The 19537-nt window shown below is 33.1% G+C and overlaps 2 protein-coding genes across 2 annotated transcripts in view; both read right to left on the bottom strand.

The window, feature by feature from the left end:
• LOC113196082 (transmembrane protease serine 11C-like) overlaps window positions 1-1719 on the bottom strand; it is a 49582-nt gene extending 47863 nt beyond the window's left edge. Inside the window, exon 1 of the mRNA XM_026407788.1 lies at window positions 1664-1719. Within this exon, the coding sequence (XP_026263573.1) occupies window positions 1664-1719 (56 nt within the window). The remainder of the gene's footprint in view (window positions 1-1663) is intronic.
• Window positions 1720-17824: 16105 nt separating this feature from the next.
• Window positions 17825-19537, bottom strand: part of LOC113196070 (transmembrane protease serine 11D) — a gene marked incomplete at its 5' end in the record, with an annotated part of 35465 nt that continues 33752 nt past the window's right edge. The window contains one exon of the mRNA XM_026407773.1: window positions 17825-17986. Coding sequence (XP_026263558.1) covers window positions 17825-17986 — 162 coding nt within the window. The remainder of the gene's footprint in view (window positions 17987-19537) is intronic.

Here is a 19537-nt window from a genome sequence, read left to right as displayed (position 1 = left end):
AAATTGATTTTAATGGCAGAAAGTTTATTTCTGTCATTCTCACCTTAGTTTTCTGAGATTTAGGTGTTTTTCCTACCTGCCAAAACTTTAATTAATTTAAAAAATATCCATGTATTTGTGTTGTGAGGGGCAGTGTGTGTGCATTCCTAAATTTAAAAGGAAAATTTAACTTTTTTGTTATTCAGATTCTTTTCTTTAAAACATTCTCTAAAATCAATACCAGGTATATAAGTTCCATTTTCCAAACTTTTTATTATTGGTTATAATGTTGGTTGTAGACTACTCAATATTCAACAGAAATTGAGTCTTGGGTGGGAGCTGAGGTGAAGAATAGAAAAACCTGTTTTGGTTTTAGCAATATAACTTACTTTTCCATGTCTGTTTTGTTAATTCACAAAGGGTATGCTGAAGTCATTGAGTATAATAATGATAAGATGACAATGATATCAAAGATTATTTGGGGATTTTAGAAACAGTGACTTGCAGGTGAGTTATACTTAAAAGTACTAAATCCTTAAAAAGATGAAATTAAGGTTGTTTATACATTCTCTCTTAGATATTATTTATGGAAAATAAGAGACTGAACAAGCTGATATGAAAGAAGTAGAATACATTATTTAGAAGCTGAGATGAAAGATTTTTAATATATATTCGATAATCAAAATGATTAACAGGAACTTAATTTGATGGAAAATATTTCAGTTCTTCCTTTGTAGTTAATTAAGCTAAATTATTAATGTTAATGTAAAAAGTAACATTATTAAAGCATCCTACTGGAAGATTCATCTTGCCCAATAGTATTCTGTTCATCCAGATATGGAAACCAAAAATTTGTCTAAAACTTTTTTTTAAAAAAAAATGTGAGTGCATTTCAATGGGTTTATTTTGTTCATATTTTGCTCATATTTTGTTGGAGTGCTATGTAAGACAGAAATATATGCGAACATTTATCTTTGTCTTAATTTCATTAGCTTAAGAATAAAAATGTAAAAATTGTTTGTCCACCTATGTGTATTGTGGAACCAGTCAGCACTTTTCTTTGACCTTCAGTTTTGTTGCTTTCTAAAAGTATGAGATTGCGAATGGAAAGGAACATAATCTTCTCTTTTTGTTTTCATTCTTGTTTCCAACCAAAAGATTTAATCATACCTCTAAACATATAGCAGAATAAGCAGTGCAATATTCTAATAATTAAAAATTGAGACCTAAACTTTGGTCTAACACTTTCTGTAGGTGAAATAGCATATTGCAAATATAAATATTAATATTTCTATATCAGTATGCATCTTTGGAAATAGATATAAATAACTTAATCTTTTCAGTGTTTATAGTGAAGTTTTCTTTTCAAAGATAAAATCTCCCAAACATCTTCAAGTTTTAGAAATTGTACACATACTTTAAATGAATATTCCGATTGTAATTGAAAGACTCCTCAGAAAAATTGATCATAACAGACCCTAATGATTAATATTTACACACCTCAAACATTTTTTTCTTTTGCTTAGGATTTATATTGCTCTATTTCTACAAAATGTTGAGGGAGAACCTCATTTTTAAGAACTTTAAAACACAAATTAAGTTGCTTTAACAAATTTGGTTCCTTCATAAAATTTACTTGAGGAACAATGGCAAGCCCTCCTGCTGTCCATCCCTTGAAACATACCTGTTTTGCAGAGGTGTACATGGCTCCTCTCTTTGCCGAGGTTGTCCCTTTGCCATCTTCTCCTTGAGTGCTATGCAGCACAGTCATTCGCCACCTATGTAGCTTACAAGATTCTGTGACTTTTATGTGTTTTATGATAATGGCATAATGATAATACTTAGCACTTACACAATTTTCATCTTCAAAGCGCTTTCCAGACATTTGCTAATTAATTTTAAAACTTTAGTAAAACATGAGCTGTATATATGCCACTCCTTAAATAATAAATAATCATTTGGCCCTAGTGGGAAAAATTTAAGACTCAGTTGTGGTGACTGAGAAAATAGTAGAGTCATCTGGTTTGAGAAGAACTATTTTTCTCTTTTGTCTATGGGGAAATGAGTGGGCACTGTTTTTACTCCTTAGAATCTATTTTTGAAAATCATAGCAATCTTGTTTTTGCTCTTCATTGAAAAACTAATGACTCTCCAAGCTTCAGCCCTTCATCAGAATCTGGATTCTTTCCAACTCATAACTCTCTTGCCTCCTTTAACCATGTGTCATCCTTTCATGAATTCTGTCCTGAAAGTTTTACTGCCCTTTTAATACTAAGGCTTGTTAAAGAATGTTTGCTATCCTGAAATCTATAGGGTGTTGATTTTTAATTTAATAATATATAGATTTTAGCAGTAATTTTCTAAAGGTTTGGACACCATTCTGTTTTTTTAGTTGCTAATTTTGATACTGATATGGAGAATATATAGACACCTTAATGTGCAGCAACCTGGAAGAAAAAGAATTTGCCAAAGGTCAGGAAACACAGTAAGGGAGAATCTAGTAATTATGCTGGGAGAGAAGCCTTCCTCATGTTTGTTAAAGAGGCTCAGCCTCATTATATGACCAAGTAGAATCATTATACTACCTATGCTATCTCCCTTCTTCCCAAAACATGTATAGGGAAAGGGTAATCTGAGAAATCATATTTGTATTAGGATCAAAATAATCATAATGGCAGTTTTCATATCAATTATTAATAGAACCCTGATAAGATATATCTACATTCTTTTAAAGTTTCTATATTAATTGTTATTTATTTGACCATCACAGACACTATACTTTTGTACATGTGTTTAAAATATCTAGAGTATTCTTCCCAATATCATTTGACTCTGTAAAGCCTACTTATACTTCAAGGTGAGCCTAATCCTACTTTCTTGATGTGAGTTTCTTAAAACCTACTACTCTACCATCTAAAGCTCAGAAATTCTAATACACTTATAGAATCTTTCAACAAAACATGCTTGGGTTACAGATGAAAAATTTCCTAATCTTTTTCCAAAGAGAGATTCAGAGATCCTGCTATAGGATACTTTCTTTCTTCACTGAAAAAAAAATGTATTGCATGCCTACCATGGAGTTGGCACTGTACTAATTATAGATTAGAAATAATATTCTTAGATGCTCACAATTTCATGATGAAAACAGTCAAGGAAGCTGGTAATGAAAACATCAAAATAAACACTTGGTGGAGTATATATGAAGTATTATGTGAAGACAGAAGTGAAACCTAATTCCATTGTGTGGGCAGGAGTCAGACAATGGAGATGTCTGGAGTATTCAAGGAAAAGCATTCGGATTATATCTTTAAGAGATTCTATGGCAGAATGCTACAGAAAGATGTTTTATGGAAGTTATAATTTGAAGTTTCCATGTAAATTCCATAATTTTATGTATTTGAAAGTCTCTATCTAGCTAAGATTTGTGATAAAATGTTAAGGCAGTCTAAAGAATTAAAGATATTTTTTTCTGCTTTTCTTCTTTTCCTTTTGATTACAATTTTAGTGTCCACTTTATAAAAGCTGCCACTAAAACCAATCAACCAAATGACTAGTGAATTGAAAATATTACATAATTTCCCCACATTTTTTGTTAGTATATTATAGTTGTACATAATGATGGAATTTGTTGTTACATATTTGTACATGCACACAATTTAACAATATTCTTTTTTTATTTCTACTATTCCTTTTGTTTCTTTTTTGAAAATTTTTAAAATTTATTTCTTACATATGACAATAGTGGAATGCATTACATTCATAATTACCCATTCATAGCACGATTTTCATATAAAGTATGTTCACGCCAAATTATGCCACTGTGCATGAACTCTTTTTTTCATTACAATTCTTAATACACCTTTATACCACAATTTATCATATCTCTGTTTGTATATAAGGTATGTTAACACCAGATTCACATCTTCATACATTATTTTATGTAATGATGACCATTACCTTCAACCATCCTTGCTATTCCCTTTCCCCCTCTTTTTCCCTCCCATCTAGAGGTAATCTTCCTCCCATGCTCTCCCTTCCTACCCCACTTTGAGTCACCTCCCTTATATCAGAGAAGACATTCAGCATTTGTTTTTTTGGGATTGGCTAACTTCACTTAGCTTAATCTTCTCTAATGCCATCCATTTACCTGCAAATGCCATGATCTTATTCTTTTTTAGTGCTGAGTAAAGTTCTATTGTGTATAAATGACACATTTTTTTTATCCATTCATCCACTGAAGGACATCTAGGTTGGCTCTACAGTTTAGCTATTATGAATTGTGCTGCCATAAACATTGATGTGGCTGTGTCCCTGTAGTATGCTGTTTTTAGGTCCTTTGGATAGAGTCTGAGAAGAGGAATAGCTGGGTCAAATGGTGGTTCCATTCCAGCTTTCCAAGGAATCTCCATACTGCTTTCCAAATTGGCTGCACTAATTTGCAGTCCCACCAGCAATGTATGAGTGTACCGTTTTTCTCTACATCCTTGACAACACTTATTGTTGTTTGTCTTGATAATAGTTGCCATTCTTACTGAAGTGAGATGGTATCTTAGAGCAGTTTTGCTTTGCATTTCTCTAATTGCTAGAGATAATAAGCATTTTTTTTCCATATGTTTGTTGATTAATTGTATATCCTCTTCTGAGAAATGTCTGTTCATGTCCTTGGCCCATTTATTGATTGGATTACTTGTTTTTTGGGTGCTTATCTTGTTTTCCAGATGAATTTCATGATTGCTTTTTCTATTTCTATTAGGAATGTCATTGGGATTTTGATCAGAATTGCATTAAATCTGTATAGTGCTTTTGGTAGTATGGTCATTTTGATAATATTAATTCTGCCTATCCAAGAGCAAGGTAGATCTTCCCATCTTCTAAGAGCTTCTTTGATTTCTTTCTTTAGGGTTCTATAATTTTCATTATATAGATCTTCCACCTCTTTCATTAAGTTGGTTCCCAAGTATTTTATTTTTTTGAGGCTATTGAAAATGGGGTCATTTTCCTTGTTTCCCTTTCTGAGGATTTGTCACTGATATGCCTTTGATTTATGGGTGTTGATTTTATATCCTGCTAGTTTTCTGAATTCATTTACTTGTTCTAGAAGTTTTCTGGTAGAACTTTTAGGGTCTTCTAGGTATAGAATCATATCATCAGCAAATAGTGCCAATTTGAGTTCTTTTTTTCCTATATGTATCCCTTTAATTTATTTTGTCTAATTGCTCTGGCCATTGTTTCAAGAACTATGTTAAATAGAAGTGGTGAAAGAGGGCATCCCTGTCTTGTTCCAGTTTTTGGAGGGAATGCCTTCAAATTTTCTCTATTTAGAATGATGTTGGCCTGGGGGCTTAGCATAGATAGCCTTTATGATGTTGAGATATGTTCCTGGTATCCCTAGTTTTTCTAGAGTTTTGAACATGAGGAGTGCTCTATTTTGTTAAGTGTTTTTTCTTTGTCTACTGAGATGATCACATGATTCTTATCTTTAAGTCTTTTGATATGATGAATTACATTTATTGATTTCTGTATGTTGAACCAACCTTGCATCCCCGGGATGAATCTTGATCGTGGTGCATGATCTTTTTGATATATTTTAGTATTAGATTTGCCAGAATTTTATTGAGAATTTTTGCATCTATGTTCATTAGAGATATTGGTCTGAAGTTTTCTTTTTTTGATGGTCTTTGCCTGGTTTTGGAATCAGGGTCATATTAGCCTCATAGAATGAGTTTGGAAGTGCTGCCTCTTTTTCTATTTCCTGAAATAAATTGAAGAGTATTTGTATTAGTTCTTCTTTAAAAATCTTGTAGAACTTGAGTGTATATCTGTCCAGTCCTGGGCTTTTCTTGGTTGATAGACTTTTGATGGTGTCTGCTGTTTTGTCACTTGAAATTGATCTGTTTAAATTGTGTATATCAACTTGACTCAATTTGGGCAAATTATATGACTCTAGAAATTTGTTGATGCCTTCAATATTTTCTATTTTATTGGAGTATAGGTTTTCAAAATAATTTCAAATTATCTGTGTATTTCTATAGTGTTTGTTGTGATATTTCCTTTTTCATCATGTATGTTAGTGATTTGAGTTTTCTCTCTCCTCTCTTCATTACCGTGGCTAAGGGTCTGTCAATTTTATTAATTTTTTCAAAGAACCAACTTATTGTCCTGTAAATATTTTTAAAATTGTTTCTTTTGTTTCAATTTCATTGACTTCAGCTCTGATTTTAATTATTTCCTGTCTTCTGTTGCTTTTGGTGTTGGTTTGTTCTTCTTTTTCTAGGACTTTTAGATGTAATGTTAAGTCATTATTTGTTGACTTTTTCTTCTTTTAAGGAATGAACTCTATGCAACGAACTTTCCTCTTAGAACTGCTTTCATAGTGTCCCAGAGACTTCAATATGTTGTTTCTGTGTTCTCATTCCCTCTAAAAACTTTTTAATCTCCTCCTTGATGTCTTCTGTAACCCATTGTTTTTGTAGTAGTATATTATTTAGTCTCCAGGTGTTGAAGTGGATTTTATTTTTTATGTTATCATTGATTTCTAATTTCATTCCATTATGATCTGATAGAATGCAGGACAGTATCTCTACTTTTTTATATTTGCTAAGAGTTGCTTTGTGGCTTAGTCTATTTTAGAGAAGGATCCTTGTACTGCTGAGAAGAAAGTATATCTGCTTAGTGCAGGTTGAAATACTCTATATATGTCAGTTAAGTCTAAGTTATTGATTGTATTATAGTTTCTTTGTTAAGGTTTTGTTTGGAAGATGTATCTTGTGATGAAAGGTGTGTTAAAGTTACCCGAAATTATTGTGTTGTGGTCTATTCAACTCTTGAACTTGAGAAGAGTTTGTTTGATGAACGTAGATGGGGTGTGAACTGGGCCTACTGAGAGCCTGGGTCCTGCCAGGACTGGTGTGGGCAGTCTGAGCTGCTGGTAGGAAGGAGTGGTCCTTCACCAGAGACTAGGCTCTGGTGGGTGTCTGCCCCACTGGGGGAGGGATGGACTGAGACTTCTGTGTGCCTGGCACCTGCATAGGCTGGTGTGGGTGGATCTGGACCTATGGGATTGACCTTCTGTAGTAGTCTGCTGGTCAGAAGGGGTACCTCCAGATTTTTATATGAAACAATTAGAATGGCAAGTCACACTTACCTCTGGGCAACTAGAACTAGTGAAGAAGAAAGGGAGGTTCTCATTAAATCTCAGGCTATGGGTAATTTTTATCATAAAAGCAACAGTATTTTTAGGCTACAATCGATATTTCATTTATCAGATTTGGAAATAAATGAAATTAAAGGCAATTAAGATAAAGTTTTACAAATCTTCTCACAGAAAAACTTTAAATAAAGAATTATAAAAAGCTGTAGATTTGGGCTGGGGTTGTAACTCCCTTGTAGAGTGCTTGCTTCGAATGTGTGGGGCACTGGGTTCGATCCTCAGCACCACATAAAAATAAATAAATAATGATATTGTGTCCATCTACAACTAAAAAAAAAAATGAAAAAAAATTCAAAGTTTTAGAAGAAAATACTCCTTATTTTCATAAATGCTACAAATTAAATGACTTATTTTCCACTAGAATAATATAATTAGGCATAATATCCATTCTATATGCAGAATAATTACAAAGTTTTTTTTCCCCAAACTGAACCTTATAGGGGGTATAAATGTACCTTTGAAGCTGATATTGATTTTTTATGACCCTCTTTTTATTGCTTATGATTTGACAGTTCATTCAAATTTCTTTCTCAATAAATTTCTTTAACTCTCAAAAGCATAGGGAAAGTGATATTTTTGAGGCTAAAAAGAAACAAGTTTGCATCTTAAGTGTGACCAAGACAAACAAAACGTAAAGTGAAATTATATCACATGGATGTGTAAATCATGACAAGAAGAGCAAAAGGCAGGTGTGTCCCCAACCTCCAAACTGGGTGGCCTAAAATGAGTATGAGTGCTAGTAGCATAGAATTAGGACAGCATTAGAATTAGAAGAGAAGCTTGGGAGTTAAAGGTAGTATTTGATTCAGTTAATTACATGTGTAGAAAAAGAAAAAAAAATTGTAATATACTACTTTCATCTGACTCAGTTGAGCCCAACAAGTTTTACAATATTGCATCCTTTCATCCTTCTAGTAATCTGGTAAATTCTATATAGTAATCTCTTTTTATTGCATTGATGTGTATGGAAGCTGGAGTTTTATTTCCTCAGAAATAGAGTGAGGGAATTTTATTGGAGGCAGTGATGAGGGGAGTGCAGGGGACACATCAGGCCCCTGGAACTAAGTGTCAACTCTAAAGATAGAGGAGTCACTGTCCTAAAATAGAACATATTATAATGAGGGGTTTGGTGAGATTTTTAAGGAAGGAGTGATTAGTAAGAGTTGAGTGAAATGTTCAAGAAATTTTTCTTGAGACTGCACTCTATCAGAATTTTTTATTATGAAAAAGGATGGCATAGATTTTGGGAGAAGCCAATCTTTCTGCCCTGCACAGATTCCTGTACCATTCCTAAATGTTGAAAGTTTAGGACATCTCTAGAGAGAGCATTAATGGCTTCATGTTGGAAGATTGGTCGAGGTGTTGATTGTTAAATGAGTGGCCTTCATGAGCACAGGCAGTGAACATATTGGCGCCTGGGAAAGAAAGGAAGACAGGCCTGATTCTATGTGGTGCCTATAGCTGGAAGAAGCATGGAACAAAAAGGAGGCATACTTGGTGCAGAATCACACTGAAAGTAAGAAATATGCTATGTGGAAGAATATAGAGAAACTTACTAGCCATCTGAATGCCATGACTAAAGGTTTCAATTTGAATTATAAAGCCAGTGTATATATATTTGTCAGTAATGAGGGCTGTGAATAGGAAATGACTCTTAGAAATCTCCATCCTTAGAACATAATTCCTATCATGTGGAGGCCACTAGTGAGAGAATGACTATTATTAGGGTGAACAGAAAATTGTATTCAGTATGATTCTTAGGGTGAAAACATAGAGTTTGGAAAATAAAACTAGCATTTGTATGTGAAAATTCAAATAATGGCTGGGCATGGTGGCACACGCCTATAACACCTGCAGCTTGGGAGGCTGAGGCAGGAGGATTATAAGTTCAAAGCCATCCTTAGCAACTTAGTGAAGCCCTAAGCAACTTAATGAGATCCTGTCTCAAAATTTTAAATGACATTTAAAAAAGGGCTGAGGAGGTGGCTCAGGGGTTAAGTGCCCCTGGGTTCAATCCCTAGTTAGGGAAAATAATAATAATAATAAAATAACGTCAACAGTTTCTAATAGATAAATACATATGTTTTAAAATCTGAGGATCTCATTTCAAGACCTAATTTAACAATTTACCAACTCTATAACCTTAGACATTTCATTTAACTTTTAATCTCAGTTTCTTCTTAAAAAATATAATACTTCTTGGGCTGGGGTTGTAGCTCAGTGTTGGAGTGCTTACCTGGCATTTGTGAGGCACTGTATTTGATTCTCAGAGCCACATAAAATTAAATAAATAAAATAAGGGTATTAAAAAATAATACATCTCTTGAATTATTACACATAGTTCCTAGTAGTTAGCGGATGCTTCATAACTATGACTATTGTAACTATCATATTATTCTTCATTATTTCAGATAAAATTTCAATGGTTAGATTTTTTTAATCTATAAGAATATATGATTTTTTGTGTAAGAAATTTTACTTATTCTTTGATAATGAGTTTTCCATTTAGTTTTACTCTTCATTTTGTAACACATAAGACATATATGGGTATACTAGACACCTGAACAAATGGTGTCTCAAGGGAAAGTAATGAACAACTGTAGTCGTGGCTCCATAAAATCCTCTCAGTAGGTAAAGAGTCTGCAATATTAAGCAAATACACCTTGTGTATGTGTGTGAGAACATAATGGTAAAGCATTTGATTGAAAACACATGAATGGGGGAGGGCTGGGGTTGTGGCTCAATGGTAGAGCACTCACCTCGCACGTGCGAGACCCTGGGTTCAATCCTCAGCACCACACAAGAATAAATAAGTGAAATAAAGGTATTGTTTACAATTACAACTAAAAAAATAAATATTAAAAAAAAGAAAACACATGAATCAACTGTTCTTTACTATGCAGCAACCAAATCAAATCTGGGCCACCTGATGTGGGAATCAACCTGACTGACCTGATCTGCTATGTGCTTATTGTTGTAGGCTGTGAGTATGGAAAACATTAGAGTACCAGTCAGCTTTGCTTAGTCCACTGACACATTATTCTCTAAGGAGTCCTAAGGAAAAAATGGAATTTTAGCTCTGTGTTATAATTTCTAAATTAAAGTATATTATATTTACTGATGTAGAAGTTCAAAATTGGTCGAGACTAAAAACGGTTAATGCTATAATAATCAGCATAATTAGCTTATGTGGGAGTTTCCTAACAAAATCACTGCCAGTAAAAACAGAAATCCTTATAAAAGTGTTTTTTCCAAAGTGAGTTTTAACAGAAGAAATTTTGTATAACCTATATTCTTTAACAGTAGTGTAGGCCTGAAAATATAACTATCACACTTTCAAAAATATTAATGTTATTATTTAGAGAAATTATTTGTACTTCATGATTTCTCCCCAAATGTATTCTGTAATTATGTAACAGAAGATCACTTTGGAAATTTCCAGTGGGACTGAAGTGGCACCCCCTTTCTCCGTGTAAAAGCCATCTTCACCATGGCTGATTTTAGGATTGTCAGCAAAAGAGTCCCTGCAAGAGTCCAATGTAGATAAACTTCCTATTTTTGTGTCACCCTGTTTACTTGGCCACTGGCAGAGAAGATGCCAGCACTCCAGGTGCTGGACACCCCCTTACTAGTTTTTCACAAACATATCCAGTATAGTACTTTGTAGAACTGTGTAAACAAGGCCTCTGGCCTTGAGCTGGGCTTCACAGAGATGTCTACATTTTTAAGATAAGTTACAATTGGGCTCCATGGTAACAGCTGGCAGGGGGAGGAAAGAAAGGGGAGAAGAAGCTCTCCCCTTCTCAGGTGTTGTCCTTGAAGAGTTAACTTGTCCAAAACAGTGAAAGAAAAAGCTGCTTTTATGTGAACTTCTGCAGACTGTGAACTTCTGAGCCCCTCCCTTACATGCTGGATATAAAACTCTGAAACTCCCTGAACTCAGGGTTCAGGGGATTAATTGATCACAGCAAAAGCTGTGCCCTCTGAACCTGGCTGCAGCAAAATAAAACTGTTTCCTGCTATCTTGGGTGTCTTGCCTCGTTTGTCCTTACAACAGGACAGGATTTTGAACTTTCTGCTGATGAGTGACACTTCTGTTTCTGAGTATGGTTTAGATATTTAGAAAAAGGTATTATGATAATTATCATTAAAATTAAGAAATAATGTAAATAGGTTTTTTTGCTCTTAAACATTTAGAGCATTTTTATTTATTTTTCTATATGTTGCAAGGTTTTTAAAATGTATAGTTTGTGAAATAAATTGATTATATAGCTTTGTACCAAAAAAATCTTACCTGCTTATATTTTTATCCTTTTTCTAAATCACAAAGTTTTATATTTTTCCTTTTGTGTGACTTATTAAGATGCTTATATTGTCTCTTTTTATCCAAAATAAAATTCTATGAAGTAGAAAAAATTAATTGCTCAAGCTTAACAAAAAATAGTAAAAAAAAAAAAAAAAAAGAAAAAAAGGAAATGTTCCCCATGGCTTGCAATAGATAGTCCTTTAGGAGACAAATGTGAATGGGACAGTTGTGTAAATGACTAGTGAGAGTTGGTGGGTAGGAATGAATAGTGCTCTGGGCTACATCAGAAGACCATGAACCATGTTTTGCTGTTTCTGACTGCATGAACATGGCCACATCAGTAAACTTTTTAATTTTCAGCATAGATTTTGAATAATTTTTTATTTGAATATTTTTTTTAGGGAAAATACTTCTAAAACTAAGTGTGACCATTAAATCATATTATGATTTGAGTTTGTTTCCTTATCTCATTTTTTTCTAAAAAATGACAATATGCAAAAGTATCTGTTGATGCAAAAATATTATCCAACACTGGTACAAATTGTTAAACTAATGACCATTATTATTTATCAAGTTTACTATTATATTTTGAATTTTAAAAATGTATTTTTAAGACTCTAGTATAAAGTTTTTCTTTAGTAAAAATACCTGAGGCAAAACTAACTTTTAAAAAGTATGTGTGCATGACACACCAGAAAATGAGAGGAAATATCAGAAAATTTAGGCAAAATTCTGATATTTTTCTTCTGAGTCCAACATCTAATTAAATGTTGGATAAAGGATTTATTGAATTTATCTTCCTGTCCAAATATTAGTGTCCTAAAGTCATAGATTTGGCCATTAAATTTGATAGTTTGCTTTCCCTTTTGTTAATTAACAGCTGGGGGATTCCAAAGATGGTGAATTACAAGGAGAAAGCATTACCTAATAGCTCCTCAACATCATATAAAAGGGGAAGACATCTTCTCAGGCAGATGGGTAGCCAGGGGAACACACTGAAACTTAACGTTCAACTGTTTTTTTTTTTTTTTTAAGACACAGAAAATCAGATACCTGCATATAAGAAATAGTGTGTACAAGAAGCCTCAGTTTGTGGCGATTGTGAGGGGAAGGAGCAGCCTCGCAGAGAAAGTAGAAAACGCAAGTGGCAGATTAAGACATTTTTTAAAAGGAAGAAAAGTTAACTTGAAGAAACCTGTGGATTGGAGAGGAAGTGTTTTTAATGGGCTCAGAGTTGGTGGGTGAATTGGCTTGGTGAAAACAAATCAAATATCCCTTGCAACCCGCCCCACCATAGGATGAGTTTCCTGAGCAGGGAATCATGCTACTGTGGATTCATGTCCCTCGGAGTTTCTCATGGGATTAGGATTATAAATACATGCATCTTTTAATTTTATCCTCAAAAACTTATTCTTTAGGAAAATTGCTATTTGTGGAAGAGTTATAACCAGAAATTTGAAGAATCATTAACACTAGAAATACTTCAGTATACTAATATTAACATTAGAGAGTCCCACTAAGGCTAAAAAATTAAATGGAAACAGAATAAAAATTTTTCCATACTACCTGTCATCATATATTCAGAACTTTTAAAAAAAGTTGCATATATTTCCTTAAAGGGCTCTTTCCTGAATAACCTGGGAATAATTTATTGCTTCCCCTGACTATGCCTGGACACCACAAATGTTCTGTGTCAGAAAGGTGGAAAATAATACATGTACAGGAAAATAATAAAGCATAAATATACAACTTGATGATTTGTGGTTAGAAAAGTACTCATGAAACTTTGTTAGCAAACCAGTAGTATTATGCCTTTTCCTTACTAATTACAAGTCTCCTCCTAGCCCTACTCCCTGAAAGGTAATCATAGTCCTTTTTTGGTGACAACTTCCTTGCTTTTCTTTTTGTTTCTGGCTTGTTTTATCTTTGTGTTTTTAAGGTTCATCAGTGTTGTTATTTGTAACAGTATGGTTTATTTATTTTTTGCTATATGATATTTGATTGTATGGATATAAAAAAATCTACTTATTTCTGTTGGTGAACATTTGGTTGTTGTGAATAATTTCTTTGGTTATTGAGAATAATGCTTCTTTGTCTATTCTTGCCCATGTACATACTTCCTAGAGTATTTACTCTGGAATGGAATTGTTAGATCATAGGATCTGCATATGATATCCTTCATTATTAGATGATGACAATTTTGTTTTCAATTTTATGAGGCAATGTACTCTCCTACATTCTTGATAGTCCTTAATATTTTAGACTGTTAATTTTTATCCTTTCTTCTAAGTGTGTAGTGGTACTATATTATATTGATTTAATTTTCATTGCCCATACTTCTCATGAAGTTTAGCCTCTTGTCATATTTATTGACTTTCCTTTTTCTCTGATGTGTCCATTCCAAGCTTGACCTATTTTTCTATTGCATTTTTGGTCTTTTTCTTATTGATTAGCAGTCATTCTTTATCCATTACAGATACAAGCTCTTTGTTAATTATGTGTATGGTGAAGGAATTAAAAATATGTCACTCTGGCATATTGACTATTTTGAGTTAATGCCACTTGAAAATAAGCAGGTGCTAGATCATTCTTTCCTTGGTGCTGTGTCTTAAAAGCAAGAGATGAGTTCCAATGTGAAGAATATCTGCCTTAAAGCAGAAGGAAAGAAACATTTTTATTATTAAAAACAGAAACCTGAGACACATAATTCTGTACAGGCCTTGTTAAAATAACTCTCCTAGTTCTCCCACATAATTTAGTTACTTTTTCACAATGTATTACCCTTTGTCCATTTTAGTATATGAGTGATCAAAACTAACTACATCTTTGAGTCTTTATTTCTTTATGAAGTTTCCTGTGCGATGTAAAATTTGTTTCAAATAAATCTGTGTACTTTTCTCCTATTGATCTAACATGAGCTTAATTCTCAGGCTCAGATGAAAAAATGCTCTAAAGGGGTTGAAATAAAGTTTTTGTATTCTCCAATATTGCAAATATCTTCTCTCACTTTGTTATTTTGCCATTTTATCCTGTGACAGTATCTTTTGAATAACAATTTTCTTATTTTGATAAGTCAAATTTATCAGTTTTTACTTTAACATTCTTTTTGATAAAAAATGGTGATATGACACTATTTTTTCATCATCTTCAAGACATCTTTTTCTACTTTAAGGGCACCAAGTTATAATCTTATATATTTTTTTAAACTCCCATTTTCTATTCTAATCATTCTAACTTTATTTTTGTGCCCTACTTCCTTGAAATTTTTCTCATAAATGCTGCAAAATTGTTATTTCCAGACTTAATGCCTCCCTTGAATTACAAATACATATTTAAAGTTATTTACCTTTCCTCATAACTTATATAATTCAAATGTAAAGATTCAGAAGGAAATTCTTGATTCCCTGTACTCAAATGTAGCCTTACTCCCAACCTTTCCTATTTTTCTCTTTATATCAGCTCCTAAATTTAATTAATCAGCAATTTTGTTATTTTTTCTATAAATATTTTCTCAATTCAGCTATTTTTCACAATATTCATTGCTAGCTCCTTAATTCAGTTGACCCCATTCTTTCCCTGGATGACTGCAATAGTTTCTTGATTTGTCTCCCTTGTACTACTCTTGTCCTGTTGTAATTATTTCCTTTTATAGTAGCCAGATTCATCCTTAAAAATGGAAAATTATATTTAAACACTTTTATGTATAAACTTATATATGAATTTAATGTATGTAATAAATTTTAATATAAATTTATACATAAATTTATATTTAAACTCTTCTCCTCACATTTAGAATAAAATAGAAACTTCTTTATGAGGCCCACATTCATATTTCTTCAGCTTCATCTACTACCATTTTCACCCTCCTTAGTTTTGCTCTAGTCACACTGGCTTCTTTGTGTTCCCCAATCCTACCAAAATTGTAGTCACCTTAGATCCTTGATACTTGCTCTTTCTTTTGTCTTCCTCTTTCCTAGAATGCATCTTGACTAGCCTAGAATGGTGCTTGTCACAGGGTAAGTATTCAAAAGCTCTTGATAAATAAACAAACTTAAGGATAGATGAAAAAAAAATACATGAATGGATAGATGGGTGAATTTTGTAGGAAAAAACCTTTCTAACATATCAACCAATTTTTATCACACCAGTTATTTTAGACTAATTTATGTGATTGAAGATAGGTTAAGTATATATGCAGCCCTGGAAACTGTTCATTTTGTTTTTTAAATTAATTCTTCAATTTCACTGTTTCCTTTCCCTCCAAAATGGATTATTTTCAATTCAAATTCTGATTGATTTATTTTGTTTAGGTGATTCGTTTCATGATTGTACACCAGATTAAATAAATGAGTGAATGAATATTCTCAATATTTTGAAATTCTTAATTCTTGCAGAGATCTTATGCTCCTTCAAACTTTTTACTTATTATGGGTAACATTTTAGAGTGGGAAGAGACTTTGGAAATGTTCTGATTTTAAATCCAACCCGACTGCAGAAAGCTTACACATTGTTGAAGGTGATCATTCAAATTTTGAATAAAAATATTCCATAATAATGGACCCCTTCTTCAAAAGACAACTACTTGTTATGGAAAAGGACTACCAGAAATATAACTATTTTCCCCATAGGAGACTAGTCAGACTGCTTAAAAATGGAAAGGATTGAGTTTTAAGGGTTGGATCATGTACACATGTAAAAACTTACCTCAGTTACAGAGCTTGATTATAAAGCGGCAGAAAGTGCTAAGCCTTTGTAGTCTGGTTTGCAGTTTTCTCATTGGAGGAACAATTAAATAGTTTTGAATTGTCTTTCAGTAATCATAAATTCCATAAATAATTAGGCAATAAAAGATTGTAAAAGAGTTTATTTGAAATAAAGTATACCAAAGAAAGATTTGTTTGTACATTTCACCAAGAGTTGGTTACATTTCAATTCCTTTTCTTTAAAAGCAAATTGCTTTAATGTAGGTCTCATCGCAATATTATATCAAGAAATGCAAAAAAGTTTCATTACAATTCCTAGAATTGGTCTGATTCTCAGATATAGGTAGTTAATTCTAGGAGAATGCTCTGACGCTTGGATGATCATACATAAACAAGCTTCAGCTGCACTAGGAGCCTATAAAAAACTCAGTAACATTTATGATTCAGATTATGTAGATTGCTGTGCCATTAAATTTTAATGCATTTTATTTACTCTGGTCTTGGTGGTGGTGGTGATTTTGTGTGTGTCTGTGAGTGTGTGTGTGTGTGTGTGTGTGTGTGTGTGTGAGAGAGAGAGAGAGAGAGAGAGAGAGAGAGAGAGAGAGGAAGGGAGAGAGAGAGGCAGACATGGACAAAGACAGAGACAGAGAGGGAGAAAGACCTTTTCTTTCCAAGATAGTTTCATTGTTACTAAGTTATTTAAACTTTCTCTTTGTAAACCAACTTTCCCCCCATTTTTCTATTTAACTTTCGATTTCTTTCTTAAATTTGGCTATTGAACATCCTTTTGCTCTCAGATATAACTGTCAGTGGTGGGAAATTGTAGTGGGAAATCCTTCCTGACAATCGAATCTCTAGTTCTTAAAGTTACTATTGCTAAGTTGTTAAAGAAGCATTGTGGAGTTGTGAAGGTGCCTGAAATATTGTGTAGGTGCATTTCATCAGTTTCTCTATAGGAAATATAGTTTCCCTTTTAGGTAGAAGATATTTTAATAAAAGTCATTATCAAAACTATTTATAAATCTTTTGGTCATTACAGATTTCCTGTGGCAGCATGATCTTACAGCATAATTAAGATTACTATAGGCTTTCACATTTAAAATTTTAGTGCTCATACATCCTATAAAATATTAATAACCATAAATTTTAGATAAATACTATTTTCTTGGCTCACAATGTTCTTTCTATCTTGAATAATATTCTGCCACTTCTTTCTTTGCATTTTTTTTTTAAATATTTCTCACTTGTCAGTTTCAATGAGACTTCCTCAGAGGACACCTTCTGACCCTTCAGACTTTTCCACGTTCCTTTAGTATACAATCTTAGTTACCTGTTTTTCTCACTCCTAGCACTTATAACAACTATAATAAAACTGTTAACTCTAATCATTCAGTGTTTCTTTTGTACACAGTCATAGTACTATGCAACATCCATATAGTTTTCTGGGAAAAATATAAAATTCATAGTAATAAAGAAAGATTAAATAGTGTTTGTTAAATCATATTTATGCAACAGGATGTTAAAATAGGACACTTGTAGTTTCTTTTTCAGCTGAAAAGTAAAGTTTTGGAATTTTAAACAGGCACACCTGCATTTAGACTTTGCAACAGAGATGCATTTATTGCACTAGACTCCAGTTTGTTCTTTAATCCAGTCACGGTAGGCTGTCACTTGAGTGTAAACTCCTGGTTTGTCTGGCAGACCACATTGATATCCCCAGCTCACTATCCCCACAAGGAACCAAAGCCGCCGTGAGTCTTCTTGTACCAGTGGGCCACCAGAATCCCCCTGTAGGAAACAAAATGATTAATTACTTAAGTAAGAAAAACCTTAAAACTTGAGTTTATTTCTACGGCACTAGAGGAAGTAGTATCTCTTATATAAATAAAGTCTATTTACTTTTGAAATGTTCTAAGTCATACAAAAAATTACTGAAATCCTTTAAGTATATAAATTATCCCTTTAACAAGTCTGAAAATAACATGATAAGCACATTTTCCAGACCTCCCTCAGGTAGTGCTTGGTTGTTTCCTACTCATGTCAGGCTAACATCCTCCAGTAATACTACTCTGACTTGCTCCTTTCCTCCTGACTCTCCCCACTTTCAGCTTTGAGCATAATTAGTTTCTCACTGTGTGTATATCTTGTCACTGTTTCTGCGTTATTTTAGAAAAGCTCATTTGTGTGCCTGTTTGAATTTATTCCCACTGGTCAGCTCCCTTGTAGTAGTTGTACCTCTCTGTAACACTCATTGCATTTATGATACTTAGCAGTATCTATTTTCCCAGCTCTAATGTGTTTTCCACACATTAGAGAGCAAACCTATTCTGGACACTGAGGCAACCTAAGGTTACAGCCCATAAAATTCTAAGGCAATATTTGTTAAATTAAAGAGTTTGTAGAAGTCTCATTCATTTAACTATCCATAGCACTCTGTATGATGTGATGCATACTATATAATCATATTCTTTTGGTGAATAATTGAAAAGAAATTTGAATGGCAATAGATAAACACTCCTTAAGAGAGATTTACTAGTCAATTATAATAACCAATCAACTAGTAAATATTTATGCAATAATCTGGTTTGGGAGAAAAATTTATCACATCTTACATGTAGGATTAATTCTGTAGGCTCTGGAGCTAGGTAACCTGTGTTTGAATTGTCTACTTACCAGCTATGTGAACTTTAGTAATTATTTAACAACACTCTGTACATCAATTTTCTTATCAGTAAATAATTTTGCGTTTAAAACATAAAGCACTTCAAGTATAGCCTGACATGTAGTCAGTACTAATAAAAATCAGTCATTATTACCAAGTATGCATCTAAAAAAATTAGCTATTTATTTGACTGCTCTGAGTAGTTGGCTCTTCCATACCTGTTGAATTACTGGTCTGGGTAGGTAGAAGGGTCAGTGTGTGAATCACCAACTTGTGTGGCAAATACTGCATGGTTCTGGTTAGTACCTCTCTCTTTTGGATGATGTATGCATGCTCTGGTTAACCAATTCCCAGTATTTCCTTTAATGCATTTTTGCAGCTATCTGTCCTTCCTTCCTACCATTCTTTCTATTAGTTCATATTACACAAAATAGAGGTTTTCATTTTTGCATATTCATATAAAATGATAAAGTTTTCTGTATATTGCCTTATCAAGAGTGGACAAGCACACTATTTGCGGATGACATGATCCTATACCTAGGAGACCCAAAAGGTTCTACCAAGAAACTTCTAGAGCTGGTAAATGAATTCAGCAAAGTGGCAGGATATAAAATCAACACGCATAAATCAAAGGCATTCCTGTATATCAGTGACAAATCCTCTGAAATGGTAATGAG

Source organism: Urocitellus parryii, chromosome 10 (genome assembly GCF_045843805.1).
Source record: "Urocitellus parryii isolate mUroPar1 chromosome 10, mUroPar1.hap1, whole genome shotgun sequence".
Lineage (NCBI taxonomy): Eukaryota > Metazoa > Chordata > Mammalia > Rodentia > Sciuridae > Urocitellus > Urocitellus parryii.
Note: the sequence above shows the minus strand (reverse complement) of the source record. Positions and strands in the feature narration are given on the sequence as shown.